The 21928-nt window shown below is 37.6% G+C and overlaps 1 protein-coding gene across 2 annotated transcripts in view; it reads right to left on the bottom strand.

Annotated features, from left to right (window-relative positions):
* Positions 1–21928, bottom strand: part of ghra (growth hormone receptor a) — a 69048-nt gene that overhangs the window by 27402 nt on the left and 19718 nt on the right. The window contains exons 2-3 of one of the 2 annotated variants that reach the window (XM_041786588.1): positions 13611–13732; positions 812–859 (exon numbers count right to left, since the gene is read on the bottom strand). In XM_041786588.1, coding sequence (XP_041642522.1) covers positions 812–859; positions 13611–13728 — 166 coding nt within the window. In that variant the 5' untranslated portion in view covers positions 13729–13732. The remainder of the gene's footprint in view (positions 1–811; positions 860–13610; positions 13733–21928) is intronic. The other variant, XM_041786589.1, reaches the window with a different exon arrangement.

Raw genomic sequence — 21928 nt, 5'->3', positions numbered from 1 at the left:
ACAAAAGCCTCCCTACCATGCCATCAAAACCACAAACACTTTAGGCTCTTTAGTATCTCCTCATCTTGGCAAAAGCATGTCATTGATTAGATTGCCTTGTGCTTGAAGAGAACACAAAAGCTGCTGCTATACAGTACAACTGCCTGTCCTTGAGATCGCGTCACTCATGTTACTCATACCCTGCTCTCTGTTGACATAGACAAACGTAATTACAGTGCCTATAAAAACTACTCACCCCCATGGATGTTTTACCCTGTTATTAATTTCAAAAATCAATCATGGTCAATACAATTTATTATATTTGCACACTTTGCTTTTTAAAAAAAAACCCTGAGTGCAGTGAATGTGTCACAAGTGACTTTAGTATAAAGACACATGTGTGTGAAAGGTCCAGTTTTCCTGGCTACCATTACACCATGCAGACAAAAGAACACTCAAAGCAACTCAGAGAAAAGGTTATTAAAAAGTAGAAGTCAGGGGATGGATAAAAAAAATTCAACAGCACTGAACACCCCCTGGAGTTTAGTTTAATCCATCATCAAGACATGGAATAAATATAGTACATTGTCTAAATCTGCCTAGATCAGGCTGTCCTCACAAACTGAGTGGCCGTGCAAGAAGGAAACTAGTGAGAGAGGCCACTAAGACCCCTATGATTACTCTGAAGGAGTTACAAGCTTCAGCAGCTGAGATGGGAGAGACCCTACATGCAACAACTGTTGCCTGTGTTCTTCACCAGTCAAAGCTTGATGGGGAGTGGAAAAGACAGACACTGTTGAAGAAAACTCGATAAATCTCGACTAAAGCTTACCAAAAGACGTGGGAGACTCCATTGTCAAGTGGTAGAAAGTTCTTTGGTCTGATGAGACAAAAATAGTGCCTTTTAGCCATCAGACAGGACACCAAACACTGCACATCACTACAAACACACCATCCCCACTATGAAGCACGGTGGTGGCAGCATCATGCTGCTGGGATGCTTCTTGGCAGCCAAGTGCTGTGATTGCAGCCAAAAGTGCATCTACTAAATTCTCAGTTGAAAGAGGTGAATATTTATGCAGTCACTTATTTTTGCATATTTTTATTTAATTGACATTTCTTTGTAGAAATCTGTTTTCACTTTGACATTAAATAGTTGTTTTTTTTGTCAAAAAGTCAAATTTTATTTCCCATGACTGATTAAAAAATCAATATAAGGGTAAAGCTGCCCGAGGAGATAAGACTGGCAGATTTGGTGTTATCTTTTAAATCACTCTTTAAAACAGACTTTTACAGACTTGCTTTTATGTGACGTCCCTTCTAACTATTTATCTATTTTAATACTTCTCTTTTATTTACACTGCCACTCTTTATCTTTTTTATAATTTTATACCCTTCTTTCTTATCTCATGTTGATTTATCATCTCGTCTTCACCTACCTAAATTTTACTTACCTGTACTCGTTTCTATTGCGTTTTCTGTCTTGAATCTTATCTTTGTTTTATCCCCACTGATGTGATGTCACCTTCTTCATGTATTTGTTTGTTTTATTGTTTGAATATATGTATTTAACTCTCTCCTTCTCCCACATCCTACGATATCTTTTGGAATATTATCATAGGAATCATATTCTTTTTCACTGACTCCATTATATTTTAGATTTTATAATCTTCTACTGTAACTGCCATTCAAGATCTACTTGTGTCATTTTCGTTTTTGTTATTTTTCCCCAGCGTCCACATTATGTTCTTCCCGTCTTGTTTGATTTTACAGAGCTCCTATTCTGCTCTGATTGTTAATTTTCATTTTTTCCTGAGTTTTGATCTGGCTGTGAGTAAAGCACTTTGTAAACAACTGTTTTTAAAAGTGCTATATAAATAAAGTTATTATTCAAACATCTGAGGGGATGAATACTTTTTATAGGCCCTTTACAAGGCACTCAAAGCTGAATTGCAGGTGCAGGTCTAAATTTAACCGAGACAGAAGTAGAACAATATTGCACGTTTAGCATTCTGTAGGGTGCAGTAGGAGCTCTTTCAACATGAAGATTTTCAATTTATAGATGCGTTGAAGTGAACCAAGTCTTGCCATAGCAGCATCCATGCAGGATGATCCACATTACTTTCTGCTGAAACATCACCCTCTCTGCATGTGTGTTTCTGTTCAGCAGATGAAGAATTTGGCAGCTGGTGCTGATACTTTAAAAGAAGAATAAAACTGCCCATCAGTCTGCACAGGCCAAGCTTCTGAGTGTCCCAGCTCCACAGCCCATAGAAACACACACACGAATGCAAGAGCAAGCACATGCAATAGATATGTGTTTAGCAGACGGCATCATTTCTCATTTAAAGAGACCGTCTCTTGGATGCTGAGGTGAAGATATGACTGGAAGATTCAAAGAGAAAATGCCAGAAAAGAGGATTAAGACTTGTCTGGAAAATTTAGAAGAATTTTGTTGTTTTAACCAAAAATTTTCCAAATTGTGTTTTTTAAATATTTGGACATGATAGAGTGGGCTTAATATTAAAGGTCAAAGCTGAGGAGGACACTGTGCAGGATTCAAGAGAGCCAGAAAGTTTGCGAAGTAGGCCAGAAGAGAGAGGCAGAAAGGTGAGAGACTGCAACAAGATACAAACAAGGGGATGTAAACAGGTGGTATAAATAACCTCAGGACACCACACAGCCTGTACGAACACACGCATTGAATTTACACCTTCAAAACAAAAACCGACAAAGAATATCAAAGCGCCATTGTCCAATTCCTTGAATACATGAAGCCTTTCCTTCCATTTAACAATAACCTATGGCTTTTTCTCTGGGTTAAAGTTAAAAACTGCAGGTTGACAGCATATGATCCACATGACTCCCATCATCGTTCACAGCTTTGAAGTTTAACACACACTCAACCATGAGGCGACCTTAAACAGCCTGTTCTAGTCCTGCAGATTTATCAGCCTGAACTAATGATGTTAATCTCCTGTTAATGCCATTACAGACCACAGTGCGGCTCTTTGTAATGCCATGTTGTGTCCAAAGTAGAGAAGATAAAAATGAGCAGGTTTATGGCTGATGGCAGACACCTGCACTATTTATTTATTTATATTCTGGCAGGTTGTTTTAGGTCTCCTGCAGGGTATTAAATGTGTCAACATGCTCGGCTCAGCTGGTCACTGAATACACGTGTGAGCCCATGTGTCAAATTCAACAAGAAGCCATGGACTGAAGCGAGTATCAGCTGTCATTGTTCGGTGGAAAGATACAACAACATATTTTTAACTGAAGGGGCATAAACTGAGTAGAGTTTGAGTCAAAAAATTGTAATTCCATCTGATTCAGCTATTTTATATTACTGAAAAAAAAACAACTCATCCTCACAACTGTAATTTATTCAAGTTTCTTGTCAAGAACATTTCCTTCTCCTAAATAATACATTCAAACACTTATTGACATTTTATTTAGTGGCCAACCAGTCACATTACTGTGCTGACCTTGAACAGATCATTAAGTCCACTAATTGACTTTAATTCTGCTTATTTAAGCAGAAGTGTGGTAAATTGGAATAAATTAAGATGGACTGTTGTCGTCTTTTGGCTTTTGTAACAGCATATCGTATCAGCATGTATTGTATGTATGGGTCTGAAATGTATTAGTTCAGATTTACTGTGGTATCAGCTAGGGCTGGGCAATTAATCGCAAATTAGTATTAGATTAAATCGCAATATGGCATGCTGCAATTTTCAAATCACAGACAGTGCAATATTTCTTTAACCAGAAAAGCTTTAAAAATATCAGTTTGATACATTCTTTTTTTTTATGCTTTATACACGTGTTACTCAACCCTGCTCAACCAAAGAGCCAAAATGTTGAAAATATACCTTTGCAAGAGCCACAATCTAAGTGGTGAAAAGTGGCAAAAACAGCTAGAAGTAGCAATAACAATAAGTTAAACGTGGCAAAATGCTCAAAAAGCAACAAAAATGGGTGAAAATGAGCAAAAATGGGGAGGAGAAGGGTCAGAAAGTAGCAAAAACTGGGTGAGAAGTGACAAAAAAATGAGTTACAGTTGGCATAAAATGGTCCAAAAGTGGCAGAACTGTGGCAAATAAATGAGTGAAGAGTTACTAAAATGGGCAAAAAGCAGTCAAGAGTGACAAAAATTGACAAAAAAATGGAAAGAATTGGTATTTAATGGCATAAGGTAGCTTAAATGGGTGAAAGTGGGGAGAAAAACATGGTAAAAAAAGGGCAAAAATGGGATAAAAGTGGCAAAACAGGCAAAAAAGCCTTCAAACCTTCAAGTAACCTTTTATATTTTTTTTACAAAAATCGTACTTTTTGTACTAATGCATTTATTTTTATTCATCAAAATGTGAATAATATAAGAAATGATCATCCCCTTCAATAAAGCAATTGATATCAAATTTGCTATACGAGCCAAAATTGCAGTAAGATATTTTTTTCTAAATTTAGCCCTAGTTTAACTTATCTAATATTGTTATAATATAGAGTGATTTCCTGTTCATGTTTTTTGAACAACAGAAAAAAATGAGGAACCTAAATAATTAATTGTTTTAAATTGCAATATTGCAGGAAAAAAAAATGCAATTAGATTATTTTTGCAGATCGTTCAGCCCTAGTATCAGCACCATTGTATGATCATAAAAAGTCAACATGTAAAGTTGTAAAATTATACACAGTATTATTGAAATAATTTCATAGCACAGTTGATCATAGATGTTAATCTCTACAACATTTCCTCTTTATTTTTTTCAGCTGCATTGCTTCTCATACATCTTGTCCTTTAAACTTGGCCTTTTTAATAACACGCATTAACACCCTGCAGAGTGTTGCCCTTTTCATCTGTTTCTCCGCAGCTGTTCTTGCATTATAAGAAAAGCATGTATTCTCCCTCCCACATTCTGCAGCATACATTTTGCAACTTTGTGTTTAGCTTCAAACAGCATATCCCACAGAAGGCCCCAACATTCACCGCTGAGAGCAAACACACCCACTGCTTGCTGGTCTTTGAAGCAGCTGTAACCGTAGCTTGTATATAGAAGCCAGATGGACCAAGCCTCTACACTTTTACTGACGATTACCACCTCTGCGGCCAAGAACACAACCTCACTCAGCAAAATTAATGCAAGAGCCAGGGCCAAGAGTGCTCCTGAGAACGACAGGAGAGGTTGGAAGGGGAAAAAGTCTGTGTGTGAGGGAAGACAAATGACTATCACTGGCTGTAATCGTCTGGTTAGCCTTTAAATATATAGGAGTGTCTCCACATGTCTTCTCTCGGCTTGTTGTGTGGCTAGCTCTACAACAGAAAACATAAAAATCCTACAGAGAGTGGAAAGAACCACAGAATTTCAGGAAAGGTTTATAACTGTCATTACCTCAGTTAGGCTCAAGTCTTGTTGTTTAACTTCAGTATAAGATTTACTTATGAGCATGTATTAAAGGTAACAGTAGCAGTAAGCCTTTGCAGACATGTTAGTTTACCTTAATTCTTGTAAATTTACTATCAGGAATTAAGAAGTAAACTAAATTTTTCTTACATTTAGCTGCTGCAACCATACATTACCCTACTGTAGCTGTTAGCTGCTGTACGGAAAGCCATCATAGCTTAATCCTTCAGTGCCTCAGCACTGTTTTAGTCTTGTTTTACTATCAGCATTAGCTGTACTGAGTATTTTAAGTAAGTAGTTAAGCTTTCTGCGCCATAACTGTTGTGAGCTAGGTACACCTTAAATCTTGTGGTTAACCATCAATTTTTAAGCATGTGTTAAAAGTAAAACTGTGAGTAGATGAAACTTTCTTACCTTTTGTTGATCTTATAAACTAATCATAGTCAGTACGATTTGGCTTTTTTTGAAAAAAGAATAACTTTAATGTCAAAGTGAAAACAGATTCACCTTGTTTTCTTGCAGCCATTTCTTTGTAGCTTTCACTGTGTGCTTAGGACTAGTATCTTGCCGAAAATCTTATGTGCTCCAGGATTTTCCTATTTATTGCCTCATTCATTCTGCCCTCTAACTTTACAAGCCTTCCAGGGCTGCCGAGAATGATCCCCACAGCATGATGCTGCCACCACCGTGCTTCACAGTGGGGATGGTGTGTTTGAGGACAAGCTCAGTGTTTAGCATTCACCAAACATAGCGTATTGTCCGATGGCCAAAATCAACATTTTGGTCTCATCAGACCAAAGAACTTTCTACCACTTGACAATGGAGACTCCCACGTGACTTTTGGAGAACTCTAGTCCAGATTTGATGAGCTTTCTTCAACAGTGGCTTTCTCTTTGCCACTCTCCCATTAAGCTTTGACTGGTGAAGAACCCAGGCAACAGTTGCAGTAAGCAGATCCTTTCCCATCTCAGCTGCTGAAGCTTGTAACTCCTTCAGAGTTTGTGAGGACTTCAGTCAGGAAGGCCTGATCTAGGCAGATTTATACATGTGCCATATTCCTTCCATTTCTTGATAATGGATTTAACTGAACTCCGGGGGAGTGTTCAGTGCTTTGGAATTTTTGTATCCATCCCCTGACTTATACTTTTCAAAGCATTTTCTCTGAGCTGCTTGGAGTGTTCTTTTGTCTTCATGACGTAATGGTAGCCAGGAATACTGATTAACCAGTGACTGGACCTTTCAGACACAGATGGCTTAATACTACAAACACTTGAGACACATTCACTGCACTAAAGTGATCCCTAATTGTGAGACTACTAACACCAATTGTCTGGACCTCTGTTGAAGTAGGTCACTCGCTTTAAAGGGGTGAGTATTTATGCAATCACTTATTTTACCGTACATGTTTTTTGTTTAATTGACTACTTTGACATAACATGTAAGGGGGTGAATGCTTTTCACATGAACTGTATGCCTTCTGTGTGACGATTCTCTTCTGAATTTTTAATGAAACAACCAAAATTGAAAGCATAACTGTTTACATTCTTATGAGTATCTGCTTGATATCTGAGAGAAACAGCTGTGGGTAAAAGGTCAAATATAGGAGGTTTAAAGTAAAGCAGACTATCAGTTTTGGAGTTTATACATTAGTGCATTTGAGAAAGGCACAAGCTGTGTGTATTTGCTCATGTTATCAGCTGCTGCTTTGTGTTTACATTTGCTTTAATGGTTGTTGAGGAGGACCATGAGCTAGATACCAAAGAGCTCACTGGAGGCCATTTTAACGACTGAAGGAGGCGGGCCAGTCAGATCGATTCATGGTTTGACCTCACCTGGCTTTCAGTGGTTTGTCTGTGAGCTTATCGTTAAACCCATACAGATAAAGACTTTTGCTACACTCAATGAGCAAATAGAAAGTCACAAAGCCAGAGGGCAAAGACCTCAGGACTCTGTGCGATTTTCCAAATAATAAATGGTGCAGTGCAAGCACGCCTTTCTGTTTTACACTAGTGTTTTTAATGTACCTTGGAATATTACATCACCTTTTATCTGTGAAAAATAGTCCAGTATAAATAAAGGATATATGTAAGTGGCCCCATTCTATAAAAATCATGTGAATGATGGAGCTGCTCTAGTTTGATGTTATCCCACATCTTACACAGACTCTGATTCTGAAGAAAACTCATGTGCACCCAATAAGGCAACAAAATCACTCAGCCTACTCAGGCAGCATCTGTTCTGCTCCCAAACACAAACACAAATAAAATTAAGACCAAAAGGCATGAAATAATAAAATATAAATTACAATAAGCCAAAAACCCAAATACAACCATTCATTTCTCATTAGAGAGCCAAAATGACAGAAAGACAATATTTATTGCTTCATTCATATTGGAATGATTTCAGCGTTATAGCAGATATCCTCTAAGTGATGGTCTAATTAGCCCTCTAAAAGAAAACACAAAAAAGCCGATTCAAAACCAAAATCTGGTTGGGTCTCACATCTGGCTCTGTGGTCTGGCTTGGAGAAACTAAACTGGATTTCAACATGATTTCAAAGGACAACATGTTCAGAGGATAACCAATGTTTACTGCACTATATTCGTCCACTGAGTAGTTTCAAAAACTTGACTTTACCAATGCTCATTTTTCAATGTCCTCCTGTGTTTATTTACCGTATCTTTGTGCTGAGTGAGCTGGCTAAGCCAATGGAAAGTAACTCTCCCATGAGGAGAAAATAAAACAGACAATAAGAGGAGAGGAGCTGGTCTTTATTAAATAAAAAAATACAAATGAGTTGGTATTTGTCATCTAGTCAGTGTTGATACTTCCATCTGTTTCTCAGTAACATTGCACAAAGAAAAGATGAAGAGTCATTGTTTCTGTATGGCATAATAACATTCTAAGGGTCTTAAAGAGGTAGAGGAAGATAACTCTTATGCAGACTAATTGTGACTTAAAATCAATGATGCCAAAATATTAGAATATCACAAAACACCAGTCCATAAAGAGGATTTATAACAAGATATGTTGGCCTGGGAAATTTTGCTCATTTATGCACTCAGTTGGAGCTCCTTTTATACAAAATACTGCATCTATGTGACATGGCATTGAGGCAACCAGTCTGTGGCACTGCTGTGGAGACTCTTAATTCACTGACTCTATCTGACTCCATGTGAAGCTCCCCTAAGTTCTTGAATCTGCTTTGTTTGACAATCCTCTGAAGGCTGAGCTTATCCCTGTTGCTTGTGCTCCTTTTCCTAACCTTTTCCTGTCCTTTCCATGAATAAGCTTTGAAACAGCGTCTGAGAACAGCCTGCTCTTTCAGCATTGACCTTCCATGGCTTACCCTCCTCATGGAGGATGTCAGTTATTGTCTTCTAGAGAAATGTCAAGTCAGCATTCTTCCTCATGATTGCGGTTGTGTGAACTGAACCAGAATAAGAGAAATAAATGACAAGAAATTGGACTTTCCACAATATTCTATTTCAGAAAGTGGATTTTTATTTTCTGTGAGCTGTAAGCTGTAACCATTAACCACATTATTTTCAAAAGGTCTTGAATTATTTCACTTTGTTTAAGATAAATCTAGAATATATGGAAGTTTAACTTTTTGAATTCAATCACAGGGAAAAACTGAACTTTAGAAGCTTAAGGTATCAGAAATCATCCTGATTCAAGCTGCAATGGCTCACTAAGACAAATACAACGGTCCCACACAATGCTTTAAAACTGTCATAGCATCATGAATCTTTGGTCTGAACTGGGCTTAACAGATAATATAGCCTTATTCTGCTGTCTGGACTGTCATAACTCAAATAGCATTGGAGTCATGTTGCAGCTGTCCACAAGTGCACTTTCAGTATTTCTAAAGGGATCATGAGGACAGAAAGGCAATACCACAGCAAATGTAAGGTTCTGAGATATTGTCCACTGTGCATGAGCTGGTATTAAATTAGAATAGAGCCTCAAACAATTCCCAAATCTCAGAACTGCAATCCCCACAAGGTTTCTTCAGGTGACTCTTTCACAGTGGTTGCCAGACAGAGACGTTTCAGAGATGTCTCAGGTCTCAAAAGACAAATGGCCTTCAGCTGATGTGTCTAAGAATACACAGAGTAGTTGGCGTCTATTAAAATTTATATTCAAGGACATTTTTTTATCTTTGGTGCCAAATGTTTTTAGTGCCACTGACTTCATCCAAACATTCCTTTAACTGAGAGAAGTTCTGCCAAGTTGACTGAAGTTAAACAGTAAGGTAAAGGAAAACTTGCAGTATTTTTAAATGAAGATTCAGGATTTTGCATAGATTTTGAGATCATTATGGACAAAGTGGTGTTTACTGATCTTGGACTGTACGCGTCTGAGTAAAAAAAAAAAGAAAAAAAAAGTCTCGTCCTGCTTTTTTAATAGTAAAATAAATCATTTGCAGAGAATCTTTGCCCTGGAAAATAAAAAAGCTATAGTTTTGTGTGCAGTTAACCATGCCGACAGACACCCACCACATGGAAGTAGTTTCAGATGGCAAAAATAATCACATACAGTAGAAATAGACGATGCTACTGCTGCTGAAATTTGCTTTTGTAAGTCAAAAAGATGCAGGCTGTTCCTTAACGGGCTAAAATCTACTCACGGGGACTTAAAGTATTGATATGACATTCACTGTGTCACCAGTGCCACAGTAAGGAGAGGCTGAATTTGAGTAATGTTTTATCTACAGATATAGTATACAGTCCAATCCAGTTTTATTTCATTTAATTATTGAGCTCTATTTCACACTAATATATTTTAGGCTTTTCCGTATTTACTGTATTTTATCATTAATTTTTATCATCTTAAATTTTAAAAAATCACCCCACTGAGCGGCCTTTCTTCCATCTGTTTTTTGATTCAAGCTTGTCAGTTTCTTTATTGAGTCTGTAAATTACTAAATGTAAATGAGCTTAAACTGCCCTTTTCTAGTCATCTGACTACTCAAAACACCTTATACAGCAGGTCACACTTCCACTGTTTCCATCCTCATTCACACATCAACTCAGCTTTATTTGTATAGCACATTTCATATATAAACTTAATGTGCTTACAGAAGATTAAAAACAAACAAAGATCTGAGCGACCTGGTTGGATGATAGTGAGTGAGCAGGTCAGAAATGTACCGGGGTGCCACACCGTTCAGTGACTTATAAACAAGAAGTAATACTTTAAGATCAATTCTGTATTTGACCAGAAACCGGGGAAGATTTTTTCAGAATGGGTGTGATGTGTTCTATTTTCTTTGATCCTGTTAGAATGTGAGCTGCAGCATTTCGGATAAGTTGGAGGCAAATAGACTTTTTTTGGAAGTCCAGCATAGGGTCCGGTTGAGACATGAAGGATCTAAGTTTTGAGTAGGGCTGGGAAATTAATCACAAATTAGATTAAACTGCAACATGGCCAGCTGCAATTTACAAACCGCAGGAGTTGCAATATTTCTTTAACTTGAATTGTGTCAAAATTCCAGTTTGATAGATTCCTTTTTTGCAGCAGAGATGTTGTGCATGTTATGCAAACATTAAAGTGTCAACATTGCGGTCCATTTAAATATGACATACTCACTAATCCCTGCTTGCATTAATGCTGATGCACCAGGTTGCTTCTGGCAAAGCTTCACCTCCTCCACCCAAGCCTCCTCCTTTATAGCTTAAAGCTTGTTGCACTCTCATACTCAGATTCATGCTAATATGGATTGATTACTTCTTAAATAATATCATTGAGATCAATTCCAGTGGCGTAAATGTATCCATATGGAGGTTTCTAGCCATGTGCTCCCTGGAAAGTCAAAGCATGCTGCTTGACAAACCAATGGAGCATCTTTTAAGCAGATTTTTCTCTGCCAAGTAAAACTGCATATTCATTTTGCAATAAAATTTTTAAATGTATGATGAGTGTGTTCCTGACTGAGTGTAGGTTATAACATAGAATGATCTATTGCTTGAATTTGATGAAAAACACACACGATGAGGAACCTAATACTAACATATTAAGTTGCAATTGCAATATTGGGGAAAAAAATCGCAATTAGATTATTTTTGCAAATCATTCAGCCCTAGTTTGGACAAGTTTTTTAAGTGGTAGAAGGCTGTTTTGGTAATGGTAGTTATATTATGTTGAAAGTTTAAGCTTGTATCGATGATAACGCCAAGATTTCTGACTTGCTCACTGCACTTGAAAGAACTGAAAATAAACTTAAATGAATTCTTGTCTCTGTTTTTGTGGACAATCAGGATTTCTGTTTTATCTGTGTTAAGCTGAAGTAAATTCTGTGACATCCAGAGGTTTATTTCATTGATGCATTTGACCAAGTGATTCATGGGATTGAGATTACCAGGGGAGAATGAGACATAAAGCTGTGTATCATCAGCATATGAATGGTAGGAGACATTGCGTTTCTGAATGATTGAACCACGTGGAAGCATGTAAAGGTTGAACAACAGAGAACCAAGAAATGTTCACAGGTTTAAAATCGCACATGTCAGTTTGGACATTTTTGCTAAATCCTGGTGTCCCTCAAACCATTGGTGCTGATGAAAGGAAAAGCTCACTACACCCTGGAGAATGCGCAAGCCAATAAACACTGGTGTATTTATGAAATAAGGCCTTTTTCATTTTTCAAACCATTTTGAGTGCCTGGACATGGATTATTTTTGCCAGTGATTTTTGGTTATAAGTTTTCCATCCCTTCCATAAAAATAGGTCTGTTTCCAAACAGGAAGTTAGTTGGTATATGACAGTGCAATAATCCAAAATGAAACAGAAAATGTTTGAATGCAGAGCTACTCCATGATCAGTACATTTAAATGCATGGTGAAGTTAAGCTGTATACAAGCACATTGGGACAGTCAGTTTATTGACAGGAGGCCTCTACTATGGAAGATGGCAATTCAACCCGTTTCTGCAAGCTGCTATGAACCTTCTTCCTGTTACACTGCAGACAAGTAAACAGGCTGTGTGTTGCACAGTGAAAACATGGACAAATTTACAGCTTAGTATATTTTATGCATACTCTGCACTTTACTTTTGGCACAAAAATAATGCACCCTATCCCTCTTGGTGCAGATGTTTATCACAAACATTAATATTTAGATCATCCATCAGTGAAATCAGCGCTACACCAGAATGAAGATCCCCACCATCCCATCAGCTCGTTCATATCTCTGAATAAACAATGCAACTTGCACTGTGGTAAGCATTTATGCTCATCAACTTTTAAATCACAGTCTGGCATGGAAACTGTGAAGCATGTGCAGAATGCCAAGACCATTTTTTGTCAGACTCTGGCACATTTAAGAGTAAATCAATCCCCAGCCATTTATGTCCATTTTAAAACTACAGTTTTAGACGGACTAATTATTCAATTTTTTCTAAGTGTAAATGTACTGAATGGTCTCCTGAGCATAGCTAATGATGGAGATTATGATGATTAGAGTGGTTAAGTTTTCTGATTAAAAAAAGAGAAATGTGTGCAGTAAATCCAGCAAAAGAAGGTCATGTTCTTTCCAAAGTCTAGAGACATATTTTGGCTTGGCTGTGAGACTTTCTCTCAGTCATGTCCTGTCCTTTCTTTGACAGTACAATAATTTGTGATGCAGGGCTTCAAACTTTGGCTGAATCCTGTAGAGAAGATGCTAAATCAGTCTGTTAATGTAGATGCATCTCAATTGCAGAAATTATGTGGTTAAAGACGACATAGTGGCCCTTGAGAATCTCTTGGTCATCTTTGCTTTTTTGATTTAATGCGGTAAATGTGATCAAAATTAAAGTTTGGTTTTTGATCTCAGCCAAATACATTCTTTCGCCTAATCATCCCAAATTGCTTGGTGATGGCCGGATGAGCTGGCTGAACACGTCTGTGTCCTGTCCCTGGACTTTGACAGCAAAGCTCAGACTGTATGTTTACCCAGGCTCTATTGATCAGCAGCCTGTTTGACAAGCCAAACCAGGAAAGCGGCGCATTTGCTCAACAGCAAACCTTTCCACATGTATGAGAGCAAACATGGCATTCTGCAACTGATGTCTGACATAAGTCCTGATAACAAGCAGCAGCAGCATGTCATGCACACAACCTCAATCCCATTTGTTAATGTTTGATGAGAGGGACTGATTAACTGTCTGAAGGACCACTTGTTTATCATCTCTTTTTTCCTCTTACTTTGTCCTGACATTAAAAAAAAAAAAAAAAAAACCTACTTGATGATGTCACAGGGTCCTGACCCACAAGAAATCCAGATCCCGGAGCAGACAGCCAATCCAGGGAGGAAACCAGGAGAAGGAGAAGGAGACTGGGTGATGATGACGAGACGGCCATGATGCTGCAGAGAGACAGAAGGCAGAATGAGAGAAAGACAGAGGCACTGTGATTATAATTAACTGTGGGACTCCATGACATGCCTGTGTGAAAAGAAAGTCCTTCCCTCTCTCCTCTTAGTCTTCCTCGCTCTGTCTCTCTCTCTTTCCTTCTTCCTGACCTGTGAGCACAAACTCTGGCCGCCATTTATTTTCAGCTAGGGTGTGTGAAACCTAACACTGAACAGGGCATAATTAATTATCATGTCAGGTTGCTGCCGCAGCATTTAGAAGTTGAAGGAGGTTGTTCTGTTCATGTGTTGATAGAGTTTTTGGAATCTCCTTGATACAATTTTGAAACTGATCACTACTTATTTGAACACAACAATTTAAGGATTACAATCCAGCATTTATAATGTTGCAATACCAGAATTTTGAACCTTTGTTTTGGTGCAATTCCACTGAGCGGTCCAGTACCATTTTATTGATGTTATAAATCAATCATGGTAAATAAAATTTGCCTTTTTCTTTTTACCAAAAAAAATACAATAAACCATAAACAGATTTCTACAAAGTCATGTTAATTATAAAAATTATGTTATATTTGACTGACCAAACTCAAGAGGCCCAGCAAATTGGTGTTAGTAGTCTAACAATTAGTGAAAAGGGGATCACCTGAGCAAGAGACAAAGACAAAGACACCTGGTCCAGTCACCAGTTAATCAGTATTCCTGGCTACCTTTACACCACAAAGACAAAAGAACACTTCAACTAACTCAGAGAAAAGGTCAAGAAATAAAAGAAACATAGCACATGTGTAAATGTGCCTAGATCAGGCTGTCCTAACAAACTGAGTGACCGTGCAAGAAGGAGACTGGTGAGAGAGACCACCAAGACACCTATGACTACTCTGAAGGAGTTACAAGCTTCAGCAGCTGAGATGGGAGAGACTCTGCTTACTGCAACTGTTGCCCGGGTTCTTCACCAGTCAAAGCTTGATGGGGAGTGGAAAAGACAGACACTGTTGAAGAAAACTGATATTAAATCTCCACAACAGTTCACCAAAAGGCATGAGGGATACTCCATTGTCAAGTGGGAGACAGTTATTTGGTCTGATGAGACCAATATGATTGAGACCTATTCACATAGATTAGGTCCAAACTGAGTTGGACTTAACTGAATCAACTTTTGACAGTCCAAAACTTACAGAAATAATTGCATACCATATTGAACTGAACTAAACCAAACTTGGTGGAAATGTAGCTAGGCTGATAAAAATCTAACAAAAGTGATACCTGTTTTGATACCACAATGACAAAAACAAGTCCTCTGTACCTCAAATTTGTATGATCTTGTTTTCTGTTATTGTTACTGAAACATTACCAATGATGTTTTGCAATTAAGATGGTGCCTGCAATTTTTCATAATTGAAAACAAGAAACCCAACACTGGGTGCCTAGGACTTCTTAGCTGTAGCCAAAGAATTAAGCTCTCTTCTAAGAAATACATGTTTTAAAAGTCTTTATTTGCAAAAACAATCAGTCATTTAATTAACAGACTGCGCAGTTTTAAATGTGCAGTATTGAAAAAGTATCAGAGAATTAGTATTTTTAATTTCTTTATATCTAGTTCTGAAAAGTAGCGGTGAAAAGTTACTGTTATGTGACTCCCAGTTGTGCCATCTAGCATATTAAATCTGGTTAATGAAACTTTTAAACTTTTGATGAGTTATTCTCAAGGACAGTCAATGATGTTAAGCCTTTTACGGCCCTGGCTATGACGAGGGATAAATAAAACTGCATAAAAGAGTCTCCAGATGTGCAGCCTGAAAAACAAAAGTACTGGTAGATGATCATCTGTCAAGATGCTGTCAACAAAATCACAAGCATTTGACCATCCAGGAGAAAGGGAGCAACATTAACATTCACTTCAGCACAGCCTGCCCTTTACATCTTCTTGATTTCCCCTTTCACTCGTCCCATACAGCAAGAGATCCTCCCCATATCAATGCGATGTGTCTGCATCATCCATTCAGGCCACCTACCTACACAGAAAAAGAGGGTTTTTTTTGGACTAGTATGTTCTGTTATAAAGACCAAACAATGACAAAGACTTCCTGGTCATTGAGCTGCTGTTTGAGGACAAGTTCTACCAGCAAGTCTGACCACTAAATATAGGCCCAACTCTCCGTCCGCACCCTCGGCTATTTACAGCAGCCTCTCCACGAGTTTGCTGGGCAGCCAACAACCTAAACGTGGAGGCTGGGCTTCTGAGGGCAACACTCACTGTATTTTTCCCTACTTCTGGTGAAGTCTGAGGACAGAGGACCTCAAACACACACAGTAACAGATAGCCTTTTAATTCCCAGAGATTTTGCAACACTTGGAGCGCCATGGCAGTTTAACCTCAGACTGACACAACTTTAGAACAAGAGGATTGTTTTACAGCAGTTTTTCACTTTCATATAAAAAGCGACAACTTCTGAGAAAACGTGGTAACATCAAGCACATTTTCACGCCTGAGATGCTCTAATTTAAGGCCCAAGTGGACAGAAATGCCTCAGGAAAATTTACAAGTCTTCTTATAATATCATTAAAGAAAGGCACCTAGTTAAAATAGAGAAAACCCAGACATTCCTTCACTCTGGATTAAATTTAATACAACTTTGCCCCCCCAGAGAAAAGTGCAAAAATGGTAAAGAGAAACAAAATCATAAACACAATACATTTAAGGTTGGCTGTAGATCAAAGTGAGGGTGGGAATCACAAGACAGCTGGATACGATACTGCAGGATACAATGCAATGGGATGGTATTTGAAGTGATGCAGTACAGTACAAAACAGCATGTAAGATATGATCTGATTCAGTTCAGCTGAAATGTCACTAATGATTTTAGGCTATTTTGGTAAACGACAATGCCATACCGGCGTGTGTCATGGCCTGACACAGCTGCTGTCAAACTGTTAAAACATGCCCCGCAGGCTGTAATGTGATCCACAGCAACATGAGTTAAAACACATTTTAATTCTTCCTTTTCTGTGTCGATCAGAGATGAAAAATGATGAAGATTAAGCCATTAATAACCACATGTTAATATATATGTGCATACATAAACATATATCAGTGCCTGTTGGTTATTTAGGCTCTAAAGTAGTCTGTAACTTTTTATCATCTTCTGTAAAGTGAATTTGCTGCAGGACAGAGCAAACCAGGCTTTGCAACATGGAAATAAAGTATAACCAAGGTCAATCTTTATCTGTTTAGAAGCATGCTGAACATTATTTCACAATTTTAGATACCATGTAATAGTTGTAGATTATTATTTCTCATATTTCCCCTTTGGGTGAAAAAGAGTTGCAGGAGCTGGATTCTGAATTTAGGTCTTACTTGAGAGTCTAACAGGGTCAACATTAAACCATAAACTGTCAGCCTCATTGTCACCTGTCATGACTTATTGGAAAAAAACTTAGCACTGATGATAAATGCTTTTGAGATTAAAAAAGTCCAAAAATGAGATAAAAAGTCAAACTTGTTAGTTTAAAAGGTTTAAACATGAAATTAAAGTTAAAATAATGATTTTAGAATACAAAAATGTGAGACTGAAAGTTGAAATTATGAGTTTTAAAGGTCAAAATATGAGATGAGATTCAAAATTATTAGTTTTAAAGGTCAACATATGGCTTTATATTCAAAACTGTAAGTCTTAAAGGTCAAAATATGAAATAAAAATTGGAAATCATGAGTTTCAAAGGTCAAAATATAACATACAATTTTAAATCATGGGTTGACAAGGCCATAATAATAGATCGATTCGATATCATAAGTTTTAAAGATCAAAATATTACTTCAATTTAAAACTGTAAACCTAAAAGGTCAAAATATGACATAAAAAGTCAAAAGCATAAGTTTAAGTTGTAATTATGAGGTGTAAAATTGAAAATATGAATTCAAAACACAAATTAATTTCTTTTCCCACATTTCTGACTTTTGATCTAATTATCTATAATAATTATAATTTTCAAATTTCAAATTTTTATAACATAACAAAGATATTTTAAATTATCCAGGTTAAGATTACATTTTTATACTGGAGGAAATTTGCAGACCTCATGCTGGAGGGCCAGTTTGGCCATCATTTATTCTGCTTACCGGTGAAGTTTTAAACAGTGCTTGAACTTTTAATCACTTCCTGTCACCCTGTCATCAATTTGTTTGTTTGTTTTTTTAACTCAGAGTATTTTGTTTAAGATTTTATGACGCAAATGCAGAGGTGTGCACTCTGCTCACTGTACCTTCACGTTCACAGGAACAAGTGCTTATAAAACATGGTATTTGAACAACTGGTTATAATACCATACACTCCGGTTAAATTTTGTAAAGTTTTAATATGATATCACGTATGATTTAATATACTTATATAGTTTGATACTTGCAGTACATTACCATACAACACTAGACGATGATACGATATGCTAAGCAACGATATAACACTATGCAAAGCAAAGTAATGCAATGCAGTACAATATCATATAATACATTATGCTACAATATGATACAGTGTAGTAAGGTTTGATACAATGAGATACAGTGCAGTGCGATACAATGCTATATAATACAATATGATGTGATACACTGATAGGATAAGATGGGATGCAGTTCTGTACAATATGAAACAGTATGCTACAAAAAATGCAATGCAATGCAGCATTACATGATATGATACGATGCAGAATGGTATAATAAAATGCACTGCAGTGCAGCGATACAATACGGTTAGATAGGATACGATATAATGCAATGCAGTACAGTATGTATATAATACAGTTTGTTACATACACAACATGCCATGATAAGATACAATTATTGTTGCAGTGTTGCCTGCAGTACTCTTAATTTATGTCCCACACTTTTTAGTGACCCACAAGTCTAAGGATACAACCTGTGTGACTGCATATTTAGAACACCTAAAAACAGGCCTTAGGTGTATTCAAATATAGCAGCTGATTTGTGGGTGTTGCCAACTGGTGTTGGCCGCCTTTACTGCATTGGCATCTCAGCATCTGCTGCTGCCTGCTGACTGTGACAGCAGCATGGATAGTCGGATTAAAGACATCACATAGTTTCTAATGTAAGAACCTTAATCAGTTCATCTTAACATTATTTGTTTTGCATTAGACATTGATTACATCAGCAGCCTGATTACATAATATCTAATACAGAAAAAAAAAACCTCACCACCCTCCACCACATTTGCAATGCAGTCCAGTGTATTATAACACTGTTCTACCAGCTGGTTAGCTTAATGGGTTAATAATGTGTGTGAAAGGGCGGTCCAGAGCAGCAGGAAAAGTAGGAACACTGTATTAGTGCCGTCCATTTAACATTTACTAAATCTATCAGAAAAAGACACACAACATCTTTATAAAATCTATGTTTGGACCTATTATTTTGTAAAACTTGTTGACTCATAATGTCACAATTTAGCCTGCTGTACTGAAATTTCCATTAGTACAACTGTTCAGTCACAAGAATGTATATGTCTATGTGTGGTGGGAGAGGATGTGTGGATGAATTCCATGTGTTAGAGACCAGACAAAACCAAGTTATACAATGTAAGAATTTATGGCTGTCAAGAAGCAGACTCATCTGGCCGGACTAAAATGCTCCATTTACAACCAATTATTGCTCATTTTCTGCATTTATCATCCTGCCTTATCATCCTGCCTTAACTTCTCGTCAGATCTTCCCCCATTCTCTCTCTCTCTCTCTCTCTCTCTCATTCTGTCCTGATAACTCTTTACTTTTCATCATCTGTCATTCTGACATCATGATTAAATCCATCTCCTCATCAAAAGCCAGTGCACTATTATTCTGGTGAACTCAGCAACCCTCAATGAATGCTTTCAAACCAGTTTCATAATGGCTCTATGCTGGCTTAAGTTGTTTCCTTTTCTAGTTTGGTTTGCATTGTTTTTGTTAAAAGCCAGATATGCTTGATGAGTTCAGGAACAAAAGAAAAGAGGGGGACAAACAGCCCCTTCAGTTCACTAGAAGGCCACAAAGTAACCCCAATATTAGTCTGTCCTTTTCATGTGAACGCGTCTGTGAAAGCTTGTTTCTTCATCTCCATCTCCTGCACGTTTCTCCCCCATTCCTTTCCTTCTGCCAGCCAATGACAGGCTTTTAGATTCACAGCAAAGCAGGCTAAGCCAATCAGGAAAGAGGGAGGCTCAGTACAGGCCTCCTGGGGTCCCTCGGTAAACATTTAAGGCCTCTGTGGTCAACCATCCTCCCACTACCTCTGCCCTGAAACACACACACAGACACCCACATGTACGCAACATCTCGACCTACCACCCCGCTGCCAGCACCATGCCTCTCCCATGTTCCCTTAAATCTCTATTAATCATCGGGGTTTGTTCAAGAGGAGCTGACAAGAGAGCAGGGAGAAGGTTAAGAGCAGATGGAGTGAGATAGTATGACTAGGAAGGCACAGAAAAGGTTAAGAGTGAGAGGACACGTTGTATCTGCTCTTCTATAACTGCAGAGGAAAAGAGCAAACAGAGCTGCGAGTCCAAGTTTAGTTGAAACTTCTTTAAAGAGAAAGCAGAAAGACTGCAGTGTTTGCTTATCCTACCTTATTAACTATTTCCACATTTCTTGGCCCAGCTATGTAACAACGCTGATCTTTCAGTCTACTTCAACCCATTTACATGTTGATATTTATATAGGGCCTTTGCAGGGCATTTCAGGATAAGGAGGTGAAGGTTCAGTCCTGACTGAAAAGGGACATGCCTGCTCGTAAACATTTTAGGTTATTTTCTAGGGTAGGGGTTCGTAATCTGGAGGGAAGAATAATTAATAATAGTGAAAACTACCTCAAACAAAATTTGAATAAGTTTATTCTTGCCCATATATATCATGTTTGCATGTTTTAATGATAAATTTCAAGTTTCATACTTCAAATCATAGTAAACATCGAGTTATAGAGAGCAGCGCTAACCTGTGCCTTACTATTAGGGCTGCCAGGTGATGTCACAGATTAACTAGTGTTGAATGAACTGGTGATAGTGAGGGCAGACATTTAGGAGGTCTGGCTTTCGACAACTTGTGTTTCCTTCCCAAATTACACCAAAAATACAAATTCATCCCCTGTTTCTTTATAATAAGAATTAATTGGTGTTTGCAGGCACATTAACGTCACAATGTAAATGTTTTGGGCATCAAAAAGTACGCTTAGAGATTTTAATTTTTGTATAAGAAAAAATATAGGTGACTGTGCAGGTGCCCTATTAAAAACAAAGCAAACAAAGGTGACACAGCATGAAAACCTGTTATAGCTGCAGGACTTGGGTAAAGATAAAACAAGTTGATATACTAGAGCACAGAGCTCACCCCAGACAGGGTGACAGAGGTGCTTTTGTAAAGTGAGCATACTGGCTGTATGTTGCTGTTATTACAGACATCAAACTTGGAGTAAAAAGAACACTCATATTCAGGGATGGGTACCTTTCGCATTTGAACCGGTACGGTACCGATTCCTAGTACCTGTGAACCGATACCGGTACACAACGGTACCCATTGTCGGTACTTTTGAGTGTGAATAATATGCAATAATAAATGTTGTATAATCTCAAAACTTCTGAATTTTCAATTAAAAACGCTATCAAATACCAGTGTTTAAAAAAGTGTTTTTAAAAAATTACTCCAACATGGAAAATCTAAACTACTATAACTACCCAGTGTTTTTTCTTTATATTGCACAAATTAAAACCCAGCCCACTACCTCCTATTCCTCTAATTTCCACTCTTGGAAAAATGTGTGTTGGGGTCTATGCAGGGAGAATAAGTTTAAAACAAATGAACAATAGAGTATGGAGCCAAAATAACTAACTAAATAAATAAAAGGTATAAAATTTTACCAATTAAAGTATTATAAATGAAAGTAAAAAAATTACTTCCTCTACCATGAACTACATGTACAGCACATCTTTCCTCATGCATTTCTTTTTCTAACAAATCTAAGATGTCATCTTTCTCTGGTAAGAGCAGAGTCTGCTCCTCACTCATCAATCAGTCTTGTGACCGTCAATGCAGAAGCATAAACGTCACGCACAGGGTCCGCTACGTTATATTTGTATTTACTGCAAAAAGTTAATAGAAAGTGGCAAATTGTTTCATTCTGCGATGAAATAAGCAGCAAGGAATCCATTTCATCCTGA

The sequence above is a fragment of the Cheilinus undulatus genome, linkage group 5 (genome assembly GCF_018320785.1).
Source record: "Cheilinus undulatus linkage group 5, ASM1832078v1, whole genome shotgun sequence".
NCBI classification, from domain to species: domain Eukaryota; kingdom Metazoa; phylum Chordata; class Actinopteri; order Labriformes; family Labridae; genus Cheilinus; species Cheilinus undulatus.
The sequence above is the reverse complement of the archived record's forward strand: the minus strand, read 5'-3'. Positions and strand labels throughout refer to the sequence as shown.